Genomic DNA, 22,933 nt, shown 5'->3' on the forward strand with positions numbered 1-22,933 from the left:
TGATAAACGCTGTCATCTGTCAATGCTCTTAGTTTGTTCTCTGACCGACCAAACTGTCAACAAGGCATATAATTAAAGTGTTATGCGTCGTTTGTGCGAAGCTATTCATAAAAAGAGGCCGGAATTATGGGCACACAACTCTTGGTTTTTACACCACATTAACGCACCGTCGCATACTGTATTGATTCTTCGTGAATTTTCAGCCAATATCGTGCCGTAACCACTATATTCGCCTGATTTGGCTCCATGTTTCTTCTGGCATATTGAGCAAACTCAAACGACCGCTACTGGGAAAGCGTTTTGAGCCAATTGAAGACAATAAACGTGAGTCGCCACGCGCATTTAAAACTATTCCGGATATTGACTTCAACAATTTTTTTGAGGACTGGACAAAACTGCTGATACCAGTGTATTGGAGCCAAGGGGGGTTACTTTGAGGGCGACAGATTTTGAAGAACAAATTAAGAACTTTAAAACTAAGAGCAAAGTCTTAATATTGTTTGCTCATAGTAATATGAAACGTTGGAAAGTTAAGTTTTCGTACTAAACAAACTTCTCAGATTATTTTTAATTTCTTGACTCAGTAATGTTTGAGCACGCATCAAATATGAACTGGATCAAAGAGAAAATACGCCGCATTTCTCAGTTTGTCATCGATAAAGGCTAAAACACAACCCAAGCGGCTGAAAATGTAAATAGTGTTTATAAAAAGTGCCTGCCAAAGTAAACAGGACTTTTAATCTAGCACCCCTTGGTGGCGTCATCTACATATATGTACTACTGGTGCGTTAGAATCTGCTATCTTTATCGATTGTCCAGTGGGAATTTAATGACTTTTCATTGATTGAAAGTGTCAGTATGTTTGTGTTATTGGTGCGAAAATGAGCTTCGAACAAAGAGCCAACATTGAACTTTGTTTTAAAATTTGGTAAAACTTTTACCGAAACGTTTCAATTGATGAAACAAGTTTATGGCGATGATTGCATATCCTGTAGCAGAGTGCACGAGTGATTTCAACGTTTTCAAAGGGTCGTGAGGAGATAAATGACGATCAACATGTCGGCCAATCACAATCTGTAATCACCGGAAATTCCATTTAAACTGTACGTGAGTTCATCAAAAACTAGCCGAAATCATCATTTCATGGAAATGGAATTGAACATCTCCAAAACATCGATTTATCGCATTTTAACTGAACATTTGGGCTTACGGAAGGTGTGTGCACGGTTTGTTCCGCACAAATTGACTGACGACCAAAAATTGCGCAGATTCTAACATTCGAAGGACGCTCGTGACCGATTATTTGACCAAAAATCACATTTTAACCATTAACCACTCCCCGTATTCACCTGATATGGCACCATGCGACTTCTTCATTTTTGGAAAAATGCATTTGCCTATGAAAGAAAAGCGTTATGCAGATGAAGAGAGCTAAAACACTGCTTTTGGACCGTGCACATGCTTTTGGACCGTGCAAAAAGCTGTATTGAAGCAGAAGGAGACTATTTTGAATAAAATCAATTGATTTTGCCGAAAAAATTTGTTATGGTTTTTTTAAAATCCTGTTTACTTTGGAACACACCTTGTAGTCGTGTTCAGCGTTTGAAAAGCTACGCTACTCCTGTAGCATTTCATTTTGCTATTGCTACCGCTCTCACCTTGAGGGTACTTTTACATTGTTCTGCTAGGGCTCCCGACAACGTGAGAGTGGTAGCTATAGCATAGCAATAATTCGAGAAATTTTTCTGCTACGGAGTAGTAAATGAAAACCCTGGTCGTGATATTGCGACATACAATCATTCTTGGTTTTAGTTTTGTCGATCAGTTTCGGTAATGTGGATATCAAATGCGTAGTTGTCGAAAACACCGACAAATAAGATTGTTTCGATTGCCAAGGAAGCAAAAATTGTACAAAATCCATTTGAAAATATTTTGAAAAAATTGCTGGATACTTCATATGGTATGGGAATAGGTGCTGAATCGAAATCAATCTATTTCTGAAGCAAACTAACCAGTGATGATGAAAAGTGGTTCACTTACGACAATGCTAACCAAAAACGGTCATTGTCAACTGACCCGCTCAAATAGTGCTCACGCCAGGATTGACAGCCAGAAAGGTAGGTTCTGCAATGTGTTTGGCGGAATTGCCAAGGAATCAGTTACTATGAGCTACTTTCCTATAACCAACATATTAATGCGGAGCTGTCAACAGCTGGACCATCGGAAGAACGCTATCATCAAGAAGCGAGCCAGCTTTAGTTAATGGAAGAGGACATTGTCCATGAGGACAACGCCAGGCCACATACATTGACAGTGGCTCGCCAGAAGCTCCGGGAGCTTGGTTGGGAGGTCCTTATGCATTGCAATTGCTTTTGGTGGTGAAAAATTTGCTTATGAATATCGACTTTTCCAGTTTTTTGTCAAACGGTATAAATACATACAAAGTGGGCATGGTTCTTGTATGATGAAAATAAATGTAAGCCACAAAAATATTCGTATTTGTATAACTTAATTTCGTTTCTTTAAGAATCTGAAATAGAGAAAGAAAAATTTTGCGTCTTACGTAATTCGCCACATTTTTTGCATTCGTACGTAAAAGCTTCTTAAAATGAAAATGGTTACTAAGTAAACGACAAAGAGTCAACAAGTTTGTACAAGAATATATTGTATAAAAATATATGTGTACGTACATACATATATGTAAATACAGTCGCGCGTAAAAACGTTTACACAGTTGGGCAGTACAAATCGCTTTTATTGCCTGCAGCGGTACGGCAGGAGCTGAGAAGCGGGTGTGTGTACATAACGGCGGAAACCTCGCAACAGACAAAGTCAATAGAGCTCGAGCTCGTGCGTATAAATGTGTGCCGAAAAACTAAACCGTTTCTCAGAAATCAGCAAAGTACAACTTACGCATGGGGAAAAGTATTTCCTAGCTTCAAAAAATGCTCTTAGTTTATTTTACACCTTTTTGTCAAACGCTACGGAAAACTAAGTTTGCTTACTTTGAAACAAAAGCCGTTGAAAGAATTTTAGACCTTAGACCTACATTCGACCAACAAAATTTGAATACACGACCTGCAGAACAAACGCATAAATACACGATTTTGTCGGCTATAACACCATCGATTGCTAATAAGCTCGAACAAAAGATATATTAGGTTGGAAATTTATAATATTTTGATAGTGTTCAAAACTTTTTTACTTCTTGCTCATGAAGGTAAGCACCAACAACCTTTGCTGTCAAAAGATCAGATATCGCGTTACTTGTGCAGATTAGTTAACAAAAATTTTATTTTTACTTTCCATATTTATTCGGACAATGATAAAAAGAACAAGTAAGGAAGGGCTAAGTTTGGGTTTAATCGAACATTGTATACTCTTGCAACTTACAAAAATCAAAGCAAGGAAAATACTTTGTGGTGTAAAAAGTCAACTTGAGGATCGAAATCCAAGCAATTTTATATACATATATTTATTTATTCATTTATTTATTCATTTATGAACGCCAATCGGCAATATATGTACAGTAAAAAGAAATAATAATGTTGTTATTAATATTAATATTGCAGGAATAAATTAAGTCGCTATATCAGAGAAAATGAAATATAATACAAAGAATTCAAAAAATGCAATACGAGTTTTAGCTATTGTGGTGGTCGTATACTAAACCTACTTATACTGACAGACACATGAAGTTTGTAGGAAAAACGAAAATCCTTGAATGGTACATCTGTATATAATATATGGCATTTGGGGTAGTATCGATTACATTTTAACTATTTTTCCCAATACGAGGTGTGTTCAAAAAGTATCGCCAATCGTAACTGACAGTTTTCTTCGATTGCAGGGGCGTGGTGCATCATGAGTTCTTGCCACAGGGAAGAACGGTCAATAAGGAATATTACCTGCAAGTTATGCGCAATTTGCGCGAAGCAATCTGCCAGAAACGCCCGGATTTGTGGAAGAACAAAAATTGGCTGCATCGTTGCTTGTGCGCGACTTTTTGGCCAAAAACAATACACTAAACCCAGATCTGACCCCCTGTGACTTTTTCTTGTTCCCTAAACTGAAGAGGCCCATGAAAGGACGACGTTACGCTTCTCTTGACGAGATAAAGACGGCATCTAAGGAGGAGCTGAAAAGATAAAAAAAATGATTTTTTGAAGTGCTTCGAAGATTGGAATGAAGGGGACAAAATAGATATTCATGAATAAATAAATAATTTTTGAAAAAACACAAAACTCGCGATACTTTTTGAACACGCCACATACTATTAACATGTCACTTAAAAACGAATCATATAGAACAAATTCAGCCGGATGTTCGAAAATTCTGATATTAGTTATATGAGAGATATGTAAGTCAAGTTTTCGCTCAAATTTATCAATTTTAAGTATGTAGACACACCGTTACGCTAGTCCATTTTCGTTGAGATAACTCACATATTCGCCGATACGAGGGCTGCTATATATATTTCTGGCCTAATAATGAAAATAGGCATATTTATCAACAAAAATGTTTTATTTTTTTAGCTCGTCTTGGAAGACCCACACGATCGATTGCTGTTTTGTTTGGGGCTCATACGCATAGATCCATGATTCGTCACCTGTGACGATCTTATAAACGTCTTTTGAAGCACCGCGATCGTATTTTTTCAGCAGTTCTTTACACCAATCCACACGAGCCTTTTTTTGAGCGATTGTCAAATTGTGCGGGATCCAACGAGAACAAACCTTTTTTACGGCCAGGTGTTCATGCAATATCGAATGTATGCTGGTGAGAGAAATGCATAGGCATTGTTCTATCTGAAGGTATGTTACATGACGGTCTTGCATTATCAGTTCACGTACGGCATCGATGTTTTCTGGCACAACGGCTGTTTTTGGACGACCTTCACGGAATTCGTCTTTGAGCGAGCGTCGGCCACGATTGAATTCGTTGTAACAGTTTTTCACAGTGCTATAGGATGGTGCTTCAAAGCCATACAAAGATTTAAGTTCATCGATGCACTCTTGTCGTGATAATCCACGTCGAAAGTTGTGAAAAATGATCGCACGAAAATGTTCACGAGCTAATTCCATTTTTTGGCCGAGATGAATTTTTTAATTAACTGTAAATAACACAATTCACTATTAAATGACAAAACGTTCTGAGTGATATTATGCTAAAAAATGTCAAACTTTCCAATGGAAATGCCAGATTGCACCTGGCAACACTTAGTGTTGCCTAGTCCAGAAATATACTTATATAGCAGCCTATAAATGTATATGCGGTACAAAGTCACCCGGAAATTCGAAAACCTTTATATTAAGTATATGGGGGCTAAGGGAAGCTTTGGCGCGATTCAACTCATTTTTAAAATACTAACATACCATTGTCAGAAAAGTATTACTCCTGACTTTTATATTAATATATCAAACATTGATCGATATTTGCGACCAACAAACAGTCAACTATAGGCACTGTGGTTCACATATTGGGTACATGGGAGCTTGAACAGTTTTGGTTGGATATGAACAAGTTTTGATCATAAAGTGGCATACGTTAAAAAAATTATTAGCGCAAAATTTTATCCTATTATATTAATACTTCTTGGTTTGTGTACTGCAAAGTGAAAGAATACAATGGAATTTAAAATTGTGCTATATGGGAAACAGATATGGTTGTGACATAAGAATATGAAAAGTATGCCACGTACCAAGTCGGTCAAACGGGTACCGAGATAAGTGATTTCACCAAAAAGTGGGCGGTGCCACGCCCATCGTCTAATTTTTCCACCGGCCTCTATAAAGCAACTGTATCGTTATATGGGTGAACGTTCTTTTCATCCGATTTCATGTATTTTAATTGATAGGAGTTCATGCAATATTCCTGCTGGACGAATTTGGTTTTTCTAGCTTTAGCGGTTTAGGAGATACATATATGTATATGTGTTAAACTCAATAATATATCAATTTTTACTCAAGCTACAGCTTGCACGGACGGACGGACGGACATACAGACAGTTAACCGTATTTCAATTCTCTCGTCATCCTATTCATTATATGTATATATATATAACCCTATATCTATCTCGATTAGTTTTAGGTGATACGTACAACCGTTAGGTGACGAAAACTATAATAATCTGTATCAACTTATTGCAAGAGTATAAAAACGAGTGTTACCTTTTAATTATAATGGGTGCTCCAGAGGTACTTTTTTAATAATCTTTCTTTAACAGATCACGCGTGAGTCTTGTCAAGCTGTCATGTTATATTTGTTCTGTATTGTTTGACAAATCGGTTATCTTTATTACCAAAATTTACGTTCTGTAAAGAATGTGTTTCGCACGATTCTCTCAACTTATGGTCAACACAATCGGTCTACTGAGAGCAATATTATTATTATTATTATCACCTATCTTGAGACCCATCATTCACTATTGGACAATATTCGACGAATAAACCACGTCCAGCACCCCGTAAGGAAAATGAAGCAGCCGTAACTGAGAGTGTACACAAAGATCGTGAAGAGTAATTTTGGCGCCGTTCGCAGTAACTCTAGCTGATCTATGAAACGACTTGGCGCATTTTACGTCGAGATCTTAAATTGAAAGCGTACAAAATACAGCTTGTGCAAGAACTAAAGCCGCTCAAAGTTTTCGAGCCTAATTTTGTTCAGCGATGAGACCCATATCTGGCTCAGTGGGTATGTAAACAAGCAAAATTGCCGCATTGTGGACAAAGAGCAACCTGAAGGGATTCAAGACCTGGCATTTCAGTGAACAAATAATTTCACGTTTTTGGGCAACCCGTTTGGCTACCAAGATCGTGTGATATAACAACGTTAGACTGTTCCGTGTGAGGATATCTAAAATCTGTAGTCTATTACGTGTGTCATTCGCCAGTTACCAGTCGAAATGCTCCAATGAGTCATAGAAAATCTCAACGTATGTGCCATCTGGAGCGTGGCAACACACGAAAAAGATAATTTTCAGAAAATAAATGCCACAGAATTTCTTTCGTTGATAATAAACATTCCCCTTCCCTTAGATCACCATATAAGGTTAAGACTTTACATTGAAATAAAACTCATTCTTACGAGTATATATGTATGTATATGAAGATTGTAATTTTTCATTTTAATTTTTGGGCATCTTAGGCCTACTTGTATAACAACTCGATAATAACTGTACATTATAAGGAGTTCTGAAGGTAATTCGCATTCCAACTTTTTCGATTGGATGCTGATGATATTTTGTTTGGTTTCTACGCATATTTGTTTATTAGGTGGCAACTTTACTCAAAAACTTGCTTAAATTAAAAGCGTTTTCAGCACTTTTGTTCAATAAACGTTTGATTGTTTCACCTAAAACTAATCTATCAGTCCCGATTAAGGTTATATATGTATGTACATATATGAACGATCCAGACTTGAGAAATCATACTGAAACATGCTACATACGCATTAGTTACCTGGTACTCAAGGGAGATTGATATGGCAGGTGGGAGGAATCGGACCATTGCCACGCCCACAAAACGCTATTAAACGAAAACTTATAAATTGTCATAACGAAGTACTACATTGAGATACGGAGTTATTATTTGCTGCAGTTGATATACAATGTGTAAATATTTTCGATCAATATGTAAGAAATTTCATGAAATTCAGAAATGATCTATTTCTAATAACAGTGTATCCTCTTGCCTAAAATGGATGAAATCATGTAGAAAATCAGATATGTATGAAGTTTTACAATATTTAATTTTTTCAAATTGCGAGAGCATAAAATCATTGATCGAACTTAGCCCTTCTTTACTTTATTTTTTTTATGTGTCGGGTTATTATTGAGATTTTCTAAAAAGTTACTTTTTAAAAAACCTCAATACCGAAAGGGTTTGGATAGTACAGCGGTACCATGCTTTGCAGAACGCTTTCCGCCCAAAGGGAATTCAGACGGGATTTTCGCTGTTATGTAGTTGGCCGAATCGCGAAGTATCGCAAGATGACCGTATCATCGAGATCCGTACGTTCGTGTTCAAGAAACAATCGCGATCGTTGCATCGTCAATTCAAACAAATCCAAGAGTTTCTGCTCGCAACTTATAGGCGAAACTTGGAGTTAGCAGACTTATGACCGTCCATAGGGTAATTTATAATGACTTAAACCTGTTTCCACAAAGTTCAAATAACAAGCCTGCTAAACCATGTATATTTGTCTATTCGGCTGGGATTTTGCCAAAAACTGATTGAAGTTTCCAAGGAAGACAACTTGATAAATTGCCTGTTTATGTGTGAGGAGGCCGAATTTGAGCTAAAAGGAAATGTAAAGAGGCAAAATTGCCGTATATGGAGTGAGTCAAATCCAGAAATAATCCGCGAGGTACTTCATTCAGATCGAGTAACTGTGTGGAGCGCAGTTTCATCAAGGTGTATTGTCCACCATTTAGCAATTTTTTAAATAATAATTTATAATATTTATTTTTATATAGGTGGTAACTTTTTTTCAAAATATATTTAAATTGAATTGAGTGAATATTTTTTATGTTTTTCGAAAAGTGGCAACACTATTTCAAAATATAAATATTAAAAAAAAAATGTTTGGGACATTTTAGAGAAGTGAATTTAAACTGCTTTAGCAAATATTTTAAAATTAAAAATTTTTTTTTGGGTAAATGTGGCAACTCTATTTTGAAACATACCCAAATTGAAGATTTGCTCAACACTTTTCGTTTGTGAGTTAAATTTGGTGCATATTTTATATTTTTTTACCTTTTTATTCTCTATTATTTATTTCGATATAAATCAATATTGTGAGTACTTTCCGGAACGCCTTCTTCAACATGTTATATTCAGAAATAATAATTAATAACACCTTAGACGAAAAGCACACTGATTTTGGCTCAATTAACCCAATTAAATCACCCAATTTAACTGGTAAATTCCATACTCGTTACATACGAGTTTGAAGTGTAGTTCTCTGCTCATTTAATCATTTAAATGACAGTTAATATTTGACCACAGCATACTGTAACATTTTGCCTTGCACAAAAAAAATATAATTATATGCATACAATGTTATTCGAGAAAAAAGTAGCGTACAAAAAAAGTTTGCAATTAAAGCACAATCTGTGGCAATTATTGCACAACAACAGCAAAAACACGGCGCAAGGATATGAATAACGAAGCGCAATTAAACGGAATATTACGTAAATTTGTACATATATATGTATGTATGTACGAAAAAGTGGCGAAAAAACTACGAAAATAGTTTGCGTTTTTCACTTATCAGAAAAACTTCACACACACGTACATGTATATAAACGCATGAGCGTCAACCGATATGTATGTTCACAATTGATTGAAGTCCTTCGCACAAAAAAAAATACGCTATGGCGTCGTGCCGCGCAGCTCTTGGAGCGCTCGGCATGACAACGCCACCAACACAGCGCAGCTACCGAGCAGCTAGCAGCTGGCAGCCATTTTGCATCAATTTCACCATAATTAACGTTTCTGTTGCGTTGTCAATGCCACAATTATTGTAATTAATTTATAATTGTGAATTAATGATGACGATAGAAGACGCAGCAACTATGTCCACACATACACACACATGCATATGAGTTTCCGCTTGCATATGTACATATGTGAGTGCCTATTGTATTTGCACAATGCTTTGAGACGCAGGTGGAAACGCATTGTGACGCCAATCAATACGCACATATTGATTCTGATTGTCTTAATCAACGGTATCAACGGTATTGTACGAAGGTATGTGTGTATACGAAATTGTTCGGAAAGCTGATGCTCTACCATCGAATGCTTTTTAGCCCAGAGGTCGTTATTGCTGTTATAGTTGAAGCAATGAGTGTGTCGATAAATTTTCAAGGACAAGCTATCAAGTAGAAGATTCAGGAAACAAGTCAACGCGGCGGTTTCACTCTTAGGAATGTGTGTTAAGAAAAGGATTGTTTTTAATGAGCCTGAAAGAACCTAAAACATTCCAAACCGTATTAAAGATATTGGTGACCTCTCAAACCAGGCTCCTGGAAATATGTATACACAGTTTACAAAATACTCCTACATGATACTTGTTAAAGATTCGATTATTTATTAACCGTAATTCTAAGTTTAATATAAAACAAGAAAAAAATGTTAACTTTGGCTACTTCGGTAAAAAAAATATAATTATCTTGATTTGGAACGGTCAGTTCGTATAGCAGCTCTAGTGGTCCAAACTAAACAATACGTTCGAACATTATATCGATGCCTTCAACAATAACGTGTGTCCAATTTCGCAAAAAATATCTGGTTAAATACAAAGACTCTCAAAAACTGATGAACTATTTCGCGTATATATAGAGCCGGATCAGGCTAAATCGACTCAACTCACCAAGCTTATCATTTATAAAGGGTGATCCATTTCGAGGTCTAATTGAGCACAATCTCCTATAAGAAGTCGTATGCTGATGGTATTGATATCATTGGCCTCAACATCTGCGCCGTGAATTCTGCTTTCTCCAAACTGCTTACTTGTCCAGCAAATGAGTTTGGTAATGAACGAGGGCAAGACGAAATATCTTCTGTCATCAAAAAATAGACATCGCTGTCCCGACTTAGCTCCCATGTCACTGCTGAAAGATATAACTTCGAAGTCGTAAATGATTTCGTCTATCTTGGAACCAGTATTAACAGCAAAAACAACGTCAGCGTCGAAATCCAACGCAGAATAACTTTTGCCAACAGGTGCTACTTCGGACTGAGTAAGCAATTGAGAAATAAAGGGGATGTTCGAGCAAGCAAATAACTGCGGCAATATTGCGACAGTGTTGTTTTTCTGCAGATACTCAGCTGATACTTATATTGCAACATTTTTGTGTCGAATATGATGCCTTGCTATACTGCCGCAGTGATTGAGACTCGAACATCCCCAAAATCCCTTCTCGACGAACAAAAACGAAACTCTATAAGTCACTCATTATTCCCGTCCTGCTATATGGTGCAGGGGTATAGACGATGACAACGTAGATTAGTAGATTTAACGAATTTCTGAGAGAAAGGCTCTCCTGAAAATTTATGGTTCTTTGCGTATTGGCAACGGCGAACATCGCATTTGATGGAACGATGAGCTGTACGAGATGTGCGACGACATTGACGTAGTGCAGCGAATTAACAGACAGGGGCTACGCTGGCTAGTTCATATCATAGCGGTGTCTACGCCAATGAAGAAGAAGATGTCCCTCAAATCAATTAGATAAGGCTTTATTAGGAGGCATTTGGAATAACAAGTAGATACAAGATTTTATACTTACATAAGCATATGACGTCGAACTTTAAGGAGTGAGCTCAATTTTCTGTTTTTTTTGAGGAAGTGTTTTATTCTAGCCCGCCTTGGTAGAAATGATTGTTTTAAATTAGCACTGGATATAATAAGCTCATTAGAGCTTTAGTTTCTATTAAAGGCAACCCGTAAAAGACAAGGATATTCACCGAAATGAAATATGGATTTCTAACAAAGAACAAGGATTTTTTGGGTTATATGTCCGGGACGAACTTTTAGTGTTATTATTGAAGAAAAACTGGTTTAAATATTTGCAAACAACACCTACGATGTGTCACATATTCAATTGGGACAGTTGGTCCTCGGAACTACTTACTCTTAGAAAAGTCAATCTCGTTGTAATTGTAGATATTCTGACTGAACAATGTCCAATAGGGTCACTTAATATTTCGTTGAACGGTCTTTTCCAAAGCTGTGAGGAGAAAAACGTCACTTTCTCTTCTATTAGCCAGACTGAGATTGAACTATATTGGTAGACACACCTTTGCCGAATCCAGCAAAGTCGCTGGGTTTGGTTTTTACCGACCTAATAAATTTTTTGTAAGCTCCAAAGATTTGGCGATCTAAGATCACTTTTAAGAGTTTATGGTTTACCCGCGGGTTGAATACCTGTCTAAGTGAGATTTATCAAATTTGGATCAACCCTACGACCTAACCTAACCGATCTCAATAAGTTCAATTTAGTTATTCGAAGAAAATATTTCGGTTTTGGAAACTATCTTCGAAAAATGGAGGAATTATTTTATAATTTTAAACAGTGTATTTGAGCCAGATTCCATCATATGGGTAGCCCTATTACTCAAATTGATTCTAATATATAGTACATACAATGTCAGAATGCAAAAGAGATCCCATAAGTTCTCACATATACACATGAATCTATGTATGTATGTACGTGGAAAAAAATAATAATAGCCCAGTTAAGGCTAAATTTCCTTGTTAATTTGAGAAAATTACTTGTAAACTGAATGGGGAAAATGCGGTATAGCAATGTGACTAAACGAGAAAATCGAATGCAGTGCAATGGCATGACACAGTGCGACAAGGATGCCAAATAAAGGACGAATATATGTTGACACGGCCGAAGCGTTGGCGCGTTGACGCTTTGGTAGTGCTGAGTGGGTGTGTTCAAGCAGTCGGAAAGAGCGCACACAACAAGTGGGGTGGTTTCACGTTTGTTACTGTGATTGTTGTTATTCATGATGCTATTAACAACCGCTAGTGGACTAAGGCGGCTATGTAGAGTTTGAGTTGTGCCTTGGAGGCAGCAATTTGCATGGTGATTTACTCGTAAAAGCACATAAGCGCATAAATCAGGACGTCGGGGAAGGGTTGTTTCCGATACATACGACTTTTAATGCTGCAAGGATGCTTGCTGGTGGTGGGTGCAATGGCTGCAACGGCAACACCATAATGCAAGTCAATGTCGTAGATTAGAGTGATTTACGGTTGTTGTGCGGTGATTGAACGGACAAAACGCGCTCAACTGTCGACGAATGCGGTACGCGCGACTGTCAACCTGTCGGAAGTGGATTTCTGAAGTTTAATAGTGTTGATACTTCAAACGCACGCTATAAAATATCAATCAAAAAGTTAACAATTATTAAAAAATTATAAAATTGTTAAAAACTTACTACAAAAGAAAGTGCAAAAAATGTCCATACAAGTTAGTGAGCGCGTGACAGCTTCGCCGCCGCATTCGCTTGTGTCCGCCGCTAATAGTGCGGGTACCGTTAGTCATAGTACCGTCGGCGGCGCTGGCAATAAACAGCAATCCGCTACAATTGTCACCGCAAAGACACCGTTCTCCATCGAACATATTTTGTGTCAAAATTTAAACAACAACAACAATAATAATACTAGTAATATTCACAACAACAATATTAATAACCACAACAGCAGCAATAAAGTGAAAACGGCAGTTGGAAAATGTGCCAAAAATAATTGTGATAGTGAAAAATTGCGGCAGCAACAACCGTCGCAACAACAGCAACACCATCAAAAACATTCACCCATACATGCATTGGATGATAACGAGGAATATACACGACTCGTGGCGCAACAACGGTAAACTTTCAATACAAGCAAGATTAGATTATTCAAATTTACCGTCGGGCCTTCTACCTATTTGGTTGGCTTTAATTTTACAAGTTTTTCAGGGTTGAGTTGTAATTTAGAATCGTTGCCGTCACCATTCAGAAATTGTGTTATCTTAAATTAGGATTCGCCATGAAGTGTTTTTTTTTAAGTTTTCGAAAAAGGTGCTTTACCGATCTCTTTGAATGCCTCAAATTCCCAACAGAGCTTCTCTCCGAGTTCGAAATAATCGTAGGAGAAAGAGGTTTGTAGCCACCTTGGAGTTTACACCTCAGTAATCGGTGTCTCAAAACGGAGTGTGTGAGCCACCTTTGAACTACATTTCTGCTCAATTATTTCTTGGTAATCGGAGTCTCGGAGGAATCTCTGCGAAATTATTTCTCAGTTCCATTTCGATTTCTATTGAGCTAGAACTTTGATGGCGGGAAAACCTTTTACGAATTCACTGGTTCCCGGCCCGGTTTCGAAATAATCGTGGAGCCTGTCGAAAAAATAAGCCGACTAATCTACTTTTGAGCTCACACTTCTGTGCAATTATTTCTCGGATCTATTCCGGTTTACATTCCGGGATTTGATATTATGCGAAGAAAGAAGCCTTAACAAATTCAATGGTTTTTTACAGAATTTGAGTTCAAATATAATATTTTAGTCCAAGTACCTAAGGTTTTTATCTCTCTGAGAGATTATTTCGTTAATTAGTATGCCAAACTTGGGTTTCTTTGCTAGACGTAAACCTGAAGATTATTGCTTACTTCCGTGCTTCTCATGTTTGATTGCTACTATATTTTGCATCCTTCATTATAAGATGACTAATCTCGTTAAATTAAGAAAGTTGTATTGATAGTCTCGATAATGTCCTATAGTGACAGTGCAGTGCAAGCCCTTTACGCAAATGCCGACGGAGTATTGTATTCTCTTACATGTTTTATATTATATTACGCCAACGGTATTTCAAATTAAGATTTTGACTCAAGGTTTAGCTTGATAAGCATAGAAAATTTAATGTTGTTATTATCCAAATGTCCTTTGCGGGTACCTCGAGAGACGGCACAATAGATCTTAGATCGTAGTGCAAACCACAATAAAATTCTATTCCGATCAATTCAACCATCACATGAAATTAGATCAGTTTGTGATCAAAATCTGCAGGGAAAAACTTAAAAAAATATTTTGTAAGGAAGACCAAACGTAATTTTTCTCTCAAAGAAAACTGTACATATAGACCTAAAAAGTACATTTAATAATTTATATAAAACAGTGGTAAACTTCAACATAAATTCACAATGAAGAAAAGAGTTTCTCGAGACTACGCTGTAAGCATCTGAGGGCCCCACGATATGATACACTGAAAGAGATATCGATAGTGCGGCCACAGAGATGGTTAAAACTTGCGTCAAGCGCAGGCATCCTAAAGGCTAACTACTCCTCATGAATCTAGTAATTGAACTCCATCTGGTAACGCAAAGAACTAAAAGTGGTCTATGCGTGGCTTATTGGACTAACCTCACCTAGAGAAGAATTGTTTATTAGACAAGAAGCTGTAGAATAATAGGGAAAATGTGAGTCTAAGTTCTTAGAAAATTGTGTTGGTATAAATAAATACCGTGTCCTAAAATAGCATACATCGAAAGCCGAGAGCATGTTGGGTACAAATCTTATTTGTTTCCCAATTTGTAGTTATAGAAGTAGATTATTTTCCAATAGTCAGCGACAGGTAGTATCAAATTTAGATCATATTAGCGACGTGAAAACTTTTTCTAAATAAAATAATCTACAAGCAGTTTCCAAACTATTTTAGAGCTTTTAGCACTGGTCAATGGAAAGTTCGGGCAAACAAATGTAATAATAAATAATAAATGTATCTATAATATTAGACATCAAATCGACCACGAAAGAAATATCAATCAAAAAGTTGAACATATATTACTATATTCTTATTTCTAGCCTACAAATAAGGATAAAAATGGAAGCCCAACTGTGGAACTTATAACACAGAGTCCGCATAGTTTGTTAGTAACAAGTAGCTATGAATTCAAAGTGGTTTTTGCAAAAAAAAGTGAAATTTGATATTAAAATAATAACCATAATCAGAAATGTAGGCGAAATAAAAGAAAAATGTGAGGATTTTTTATGCCATATTTGAATATGAGCCAACCTTGCTCATATACACCGAAGCCGAAATAAACTATGTGATGTCAGATTCATAACTAACCAATATACTCAGGGTATAATAGCTAAATGCATGAAGAGTCATATATATAGAAAAAAAAATTATTAACATTTTACTTTTTTCAGCTATTTCCGACGAATCTTTGAATTCCACGAGGAATATTAGGTTCATGATCCAATTTATAAACCAGTTGAGAATTCGAATTTATTTGCTTTGATTTGAACAAATATTGCAATTTTAATATTATATTAAGTTTTCCACGAAGCGTATAATACCCAGAATGAACCTATAACGTGACAACCAGAGTAGATTCATCCATTTCCGCTAAATCGTACCACTATAGCGTACGAGGTGTGTTCAAAAAGTATCGCGAATCGTAACTGACAGTTTTCTTCGATTGCAGGGGCGTGGTGCATCATGAGTTCTTGCCACAGGGAAGAACGGTCAATAAGGAATATTACCTGCAAGTTATGCGCAATTTGCGCGAAGCAATCCGCCAGAAACGCCCGGATTTGTGGATGAACAAAAATTGGCTTTTGCACCACGATAACGCCCCTGCTCACACACATCGTTGCTTGTGCGCGACTTTTTGGCCAAAAACAACACACTAATGATGCCGCAGCCACCGTATTCACCAGATCTGGCCCCCTGTGACTTTTTCTTGTTCCTTAAACTGAAGAGGCCTATGAAAGGACGGCGTTACGCTTCTCTTGACGAGATATAGACGGCATCGAAGGAGGAGCTGAAGAAGATCAAAAAAAACATGATTTTTTGAAGTGCTTCGAAAATTGGAAAAACCGTTGGCACAAGTGTATAATATCTCATGGGGATTACTTTGAAGGGGACAAAATAGATATTCATGAATAAATAAATAATTTTTGAAAAAACACAAAATTCGCGATACTTTTTGAACACACCTCGTATAACTATCATAAAGGTACAAACTAAACGATTAAAATCAAGTCCTTATATGGAAAACTTTTTTTATTTTTTAAGGTATATTTTTCTTTGCTGCAAGCTCCGAACATATTCTTTAGACCGGACCACATTTCATATAGCCGTTATACAAACTGTTCGCTTTTAGCGGCAGATGGGTGACTTTAAATGTTTTTGTAAATAACCTTTGCTGTGTCAGCCTCAATTTCAATTTGTAGATTTTCACTTGGTTACTGGTCAGGGCTTTAGACTGGCCAATCCAAAAGATCGAAACGTGTTTGGGATGAATATCTTACACAAATTTCCATTTGACTGGCATGGAATAGAAACCATGGGGTTCTATGTGGTTTAAAAAAAAAGCAAGTACTCAAAATTGTATTATTCCATTGTTTCTTACGATTGGACCTACACTATTCCAAACCGTAACATTTCCGCCACCATGCCTTCTGAATGAACTAAGAATAATATTCTTGAAACTTATGACAATGGATAAATATTCTACTGTGTTTCTATACTGTTAAACTTTTCGCCACTCCACTATGGACTTTTGAAGAAAAGTCTATCAAATCAAGTTCTTATATCGGGAACTTTTTTGTTTGAGAAATTATTTTCACAAAACTTAATTCAAGAACTTCCTTGTCTCATCTAACAATCATACACATTCATTAATTTCATAAATAAGTAGTTAGAAATTAATAATGCCACAATATTAGCTCAAATTTTGGTTCTCTCACTCCATCGTTGCAGATTCAAACCGAGCGAACGTGCTAATTTGTCCGGCGCTTTGACCGCACCCTCTTCTATATCATCCGCTTCGTCCGGTTCACTGCCATCGCCAACCATATTAACTAATGCAACCCATGGAAATCAAGGCAACAGCAACACCAACAATACGACTCCGTCGGTGCCAACACATCAAATTAGTCCACCGACAAGTAATTATTTACCGCAAGCACAACAAGTGTCTGCAGCACCGCCACCACCACCTCCATCACTACCGCCGCCACCGCCGCAACATCCACATCCAGCTTCGGTGTTGTACCCAAGTGCGGCATACAGTGACCATGGCTTCTTGCAGATGACGCTCGGCTACTTGTCACCCTCGTCGGGTGCCTACAAATCAGTGGACCCTTATTTTCTTTCGCAGGGTAAGTTTGCATTCCAAACACACATGCCAATAATATAATTAACACCACATGTAAATAAATAGTAGTTGTCAGTCTGAAAAATCTCTACACAAATTAGAGACACCAAACTTTTTCGGGTGTTTGACCGAACGTAATTCAATTAGGCAACTTAAATACAAAAAACGAACACATGTACCCTATTTATCAATATATTGAAAAATGTTTAAGTTGTTGTTGTTATTTGTGTTCCTCACTTTTCCAGCAAGCCTCTTCGGTGGTGGTCACCTCTTTGGCGGCGCCGGTTGTGTGCCTGAACTGGCTTTAGGCTTAGGTATGGGGGTGAACGCATTGCGTCACTGTCGTCGCCGCAAAGCGCGCACGGTTTTCAGCGATCCACAATTATCAGGGCTGGAGAAGCGTTTTGAAGCTCAAAGATATCTCTCGACACCGGAACGTGTGGAGTTGGCAACCGCTTTAGGTCTAAGTGAGACACAAGTGAAGACATGGTTTCAGAATCGTCGCATGAAGCATAAGAAACAGCTGAGACGGCGAGACAATACTAATGGTGAGTATTTTTGATGGGTGTAGTTAGAAAAACAGTATTTTTAATAACGTGTCATACACAATTAGATCTAGTAGTCTATCCTCTTTAAGGGAAATTTTTATACTAAAACTTATAGCATTGATAGACGACAGTGGTAATCTGGATTTATTCAGGAGTTAGTGAAGATAACTCCATTACTAACTCCCATTTAATCCTCAAAGTTTTAGAGAGTTAGCTGCATTTTCGTTTGCAACATTATAACGGGTGATTTTTTTGAGGTTAGGATTTTCATGCATTAGTATTTGACAGATCACGTGGGATTTCAGACATGGTGTCAAAGAGAAAGATGCTCAGTATGCTTTGACATTTCATCATGAATAGACTTACTAACGAGCAACGCTTGCAAATCATTGAATTTTATTACCAAAATCAGTGTTCGGTTCGAAATGTGTTTCGCGCTTTACGTCCGACAAATTTTGTTCAGCGATGAGGCTCATTTCTGGTTGAATGGCTACGTAAATAAGCAAAATTGCCGCATTTGGGGTGAAGAGCAACCAGAAGCCGTTCAAGAACTGCCCATGCATCCCGAAAAATGCACTGTTTGGTGTGGTTTGTACGCTGGTGGAATCATTGGACCGTATTTTTTCAAAGATGCTGTTGGACGCAACGTTACGGTGAATGGCGATCGCTATCGTTCGATGCTAACAAACTTTTTGTTGCCAAAAATGGAAGAACTGAACTTGGTTGACATGTGGTTTCAACAAGATGGCGCTACATGCCACACAGCTCGCGATTCTATGGCCATTTTGAGGGAAAACTTCGGACAACAATTCATCTCAAGAAATGGACCCGTAAGTTGGCCACCAAGATCATGCGATTTAACGCCTTTAGACTATTTTTTGTGGGGCTACGTCAAGTCTAAAGTCTACAGAAATAAGCCAGCAACTATTCCAGCTTTGGAAGACAACATTTCCGAAGAAATTCGGGCTATTCCGGCCGAAATGCTCGAAAAAGTTGCCCAAAATTGGACTTTCCGAATGGACCACCTAAGACGCAGCCGCGGTCAACATTTAAATGAAATTATCTTCAAAAAGTAAATGTCATGAACCTATCTAACGTTTCAAATAAAGAACCGATGAGATTTTGCAAATTTTATGCGTTTTTTTTTTTTTAAAAGTTATCAAGCTCTTAAAAAATCACCCTTTATCTGATTATGTGCGTAGTTAATCCGGATTAACGCTGCCGTCTATCAAAGCTATTAGGGACTTTAAAGAACTTCTGCATAATGCTTTTAGCGTAAGAACTGAATTTTGATCTGTTGTCATCGGAAATAAGAGATTTAAAATCGACACATTTTACCTTAACGTAACAATTATTATGTTTATTAAAAATTTCCCTTTATCTGATCTTAAAGATCTTTGATTGAAGATCGGCGGACAGTCGGTATCACAGGTTCAGATTACAACGTATAGTCCTTTAAAGAACTCGAGTCTTGTTCCCAAATGGTTACGATTTCCGGTGATAGATTTTGATTTTAAATTTCGAGTTCTGATTGGACCATAATAATAGCTGCTTTTAACCTTGACCGTAGTTCCTTAAGAGAAGTGACATGCTCGCCATCGTCTTCTCAATTTCCACTTCTGCTTGTGGGACATTAATTTAGACTCTTCAATAATATATTCCCTCTTTTATTTAAAGTTGTTAATTTGCGCTCAAAACCTGAAAATATTCGAACGCATCTTCTTCTTTTTTATTACCGTAGACTCCGCTTACGTGATTATAACCGAGTTTACAAGAGAGCACCAGTCGTTCATTAGGAAATGAGATATTTCGTCTTGCCCTCGTTTACTACCAGACCCATTTGCTTCGTTTCTTAATCCAATCTGGAGAAAGCCGAACTAAGGGTGCAGCTGTTATGGCCAACGATATCGATATCATCGGCATACGCTAGCAGTTATACACTCTTGTAGAACATTGCACCTTCACTACTCAGATCTGCTGCTCGAATTATTTTCTCCAACGTTTAAACAGCCGTATAAGTTTTTCGGGGATATCAAATTCAGACAAAGCAGCATAAAGACAGACCCTTATGGTGCTTTTGGTCAAACGGATATTTTCTGGCTACCCAGAGAATACTTGGTCTAGAGCCGGAAGTCTTGAGCTGCTTGAGCCTTATGTAAAAGAATAACTTCTGGCCACTCCTAAGTAAATGGTGCTCAGAGAACTTTGGGGATGACACGCAATTGTTCGGTTAAAATTCATCAAATAACCCTTACCCAAATATACTGGTGTAGTAAAAAAGATGTTTTTATTGATGGTACCAGGTCCGGACTATAATGTGAATGCATAAAACCTGCTACATTATAAAGCGTCTGAAGTTTCTACCGAATCACTATCGATGTGATCTTGCGTTGTCCTGATGGGACATAATCTTCTTTCCTTTTGATCAAAGCAGATCACTTCGAGGCGGTTGCTGCTTCAGACGGTCCAAGTCTGAATTAAAGTTTGAACGTAGCAGAGCAGCTCATAGCAGATACTTTTCTGGCAATTCCATTAAACACATAACAAAACCTGGCTGAACGTCTGGCTTCACCACAACTTGCATCGTTACACCGCGACATACTACTAATGTTTTCGCTTGACTTTGTCATAAGTTATTCACTTTAGAAATAGATTGATTTTGTTGCAATTCAGTGATTTGCACTTGAATTTAATTTTCCTACGTTAACTCGTGTGACACGCATACATCGAGTTTTTTGTATCAAGCCTTATTTAAATGCTTCAAAGGTTTTCTTTAGAATCTTTATCCCTTGGACAAAGGGAACAGTGCTCGCGTGATGATCGGACTCGATGATTTATATTCATTTTATCGATATTTTCGACAATTAGTTTTCCAGAGCGTGTTGCTTCTTTCGTCAAAATTACCAGAACGGAATTAACGAAACCAAAATTCGCGTGATTGGCTCTTACTTGTATAGTATCAGAACAACAAACACTATTTCATTTTCAGCAAGCCTGGCTTGCATTTTCGACTTTACCGAAAAAAAACTGTAAACTACGACTTTGCTGGGGTCCACCTTTTGGCGCCTTCTCAAACAATACTGAGTCAAGAAATGTCTGAGGAATTCCGATTTTTCCAACGCCATGTCTGTATAGCATAATCACAACGCAATTATACATTGTGAGATAGAGAGTATTAAAGACATTTCTTGGACATTTTGGAATTATTTTTCTTACTAGACCTAATATTAACAACAGATATGTTACGAATGGCTCCCTCAACAGGGAGTTTATAATTATTTCAACCTGGCCCTTCTTCTTTTTCTCAAATATAATACAGTTTTGTAACGTAGCGGTACATTGATATGTCGCTTAGTACTTAGATTTGACATCATCTCCTCTCCTAAAAGTTTCTTAAATTTCTGAGAACAAATTCATAATTTATAGCGTTCATAGCGTTTAAATAAAGAAACATCAAGTTCTTGCACTTGCCTTTCCGCTGTAGAAAATGAAAAAAAAACATTTACCACAAAAGCTTGAGAAAATTGTCTTGGTACTTTGAAAACTCAACAAAACTTTTCTTGTCCATCAACGTTGCACTGCTGCAGCCAATTAAAGTGACAATATTTCACATAATTTCATTTACGAAAACTCCAAAGAAGTACAATGAAAAACTTTCTGTACAACAACAACGACTAATGCAAAAATTGTTTCTTTATCTTTTGTTTGGCGTTCCATTTGCAGAACCCGTTGACTTTTCACGTTCGGACGGCAGCGGCAGCAGCAGCAGTCACAGTGCAAAGAGCAGCAATAATGCGACGTTAACAAATGCCAGTAGCCACGCCAACAACAATAATAACCACATGCAACAGAGTGGCAGCTCGAGTAATAGCAATAATGGCGCGGACAATATAAATGGCGTTGAAAAGGCATTTGCTGCGCAGGCTTATGCGCGCGAACAGCAACAACAACAGCAACATGGAACGCTTCCACAACAAAATATGCACACACACGCGCAGACACTTCCAACACACTTGCAATTACGTGGCAACACTAATACTTGTAATAATGGCAGCGACTCGCTGGGTGGTGGCGGCACGCATTCCCAACTGCTGCATAGCGGCCATAATGTTGCGTCGCATCAGCAACATTTACAAATGTTGCGCAATATTTCAGGTGGTCAATTGGAGAATGCCATGGGCTTTCTGCAACATGATTACTCTACGGACGATTACTCGGATGTGGATGATGACGATGAGGAAGATGACGACGGCAGCGACGTGGATATAGTCGGCGATACGAAGCTCTATCATCTGACATAATGTGCGTAATATATGTAGTATATAGTAACGGTTATGAGAGGCGGAAATGTAATTGAATTTAGAAAAGAACACAAGTTTGAACTTCCACTGCTAGAATTTAAATAGGAAAGTATAATATTTTTTCCTAAATCCTGTAAATAATTGATGTACGAAAGGGCACTATAAGTTTTAGAATAAAAGTAAAACACATATACATATGCTTATGTACTTTTTATCAACCTAATCTTAGAAGAAGTGGCGGAGTCTTATGCAAAACACTCGGCCCTTCTGCTCTTCCACGAGGCAGCGGCTAAACACCGTTTACGATCTCACTTGAGGGTGCATATATTGTTTATTGAACAATTTTGTTTTACTAGGAGATATACCTGCTGTTACTTTTCCCTCGTTGGGAGGCTCTATTATTCATTTGGTG

General features: G+C 37.5%; 1 protein-coding gene across 1 annotated transcript; it reads left to right on the forward strand.

Annotated features, from left to right (window-relative positions):
- Positions 1-12,770: 12,770 nt before the first annotated feature.
- LOC105233142 (brain-specific homeobox protein) lies at positions 12,771-22,706 on the forward strand. The gene is made up of 4 exons (XM_029553348.2): positions 12,771-13,392; positions 17,276-17,676; positions 17,918-18,220; positions 21,944-22,706. The coding sequence occupies exons 1-4, from the start codon at positions 12,980-12,982 to the stop codon at positions 22,519-22,521; spliced, it is 1,695 nt and encodes a 564-aa protein (XP_029409208.2). The 5' UTR covers positions 12,771-12,979; the 3' UTR covers positions 22,522-22,706.
- Positions 22,707-22,933: the final 227 nt, after the last annotated feature.

This window comes from Bactrocera dorsalis, chromosome 1 (assembly GCF_023373825.1).
Source record: "Bactrocera dorsalis isolate Fly_Bdor chromosome 1, ASM2337382v1, whole genome shotgun sequence".
Taxonomy (NCBI): domain Eukaryota; kingdom Metazoa; phylum Arthropoda; class Insecta; order Diptera; family Tephritidae; genus Bactrocera; species Bactrocera dorsalis.

Excerpts from the sequence above, each read along its gene's own strand:
- LOC105233142 (XM_029553348.2), top strand. The coding sequence starts at position 12,980 with ATGTCCATACAAGTTAGTGAGCGCGTGACAGCTTCGCCGCCGCATTCG. Across the intron at positions 17,677-17,917 it reads CCCTTATTTTCTTTCGCAGG|CAAGCCTCTTCGGTGGTGGT; the intron begins GTAAGTTTGCAT and ends TCACTTTTCCAG. Across the intron at positions 18,221-21,943 it reads ACGGCGAGACAATACTAATG|AACCCGTTGACTTTTCACGT; the intron begins GTGAGTATTTTT and ends TTCCATTTGCAG.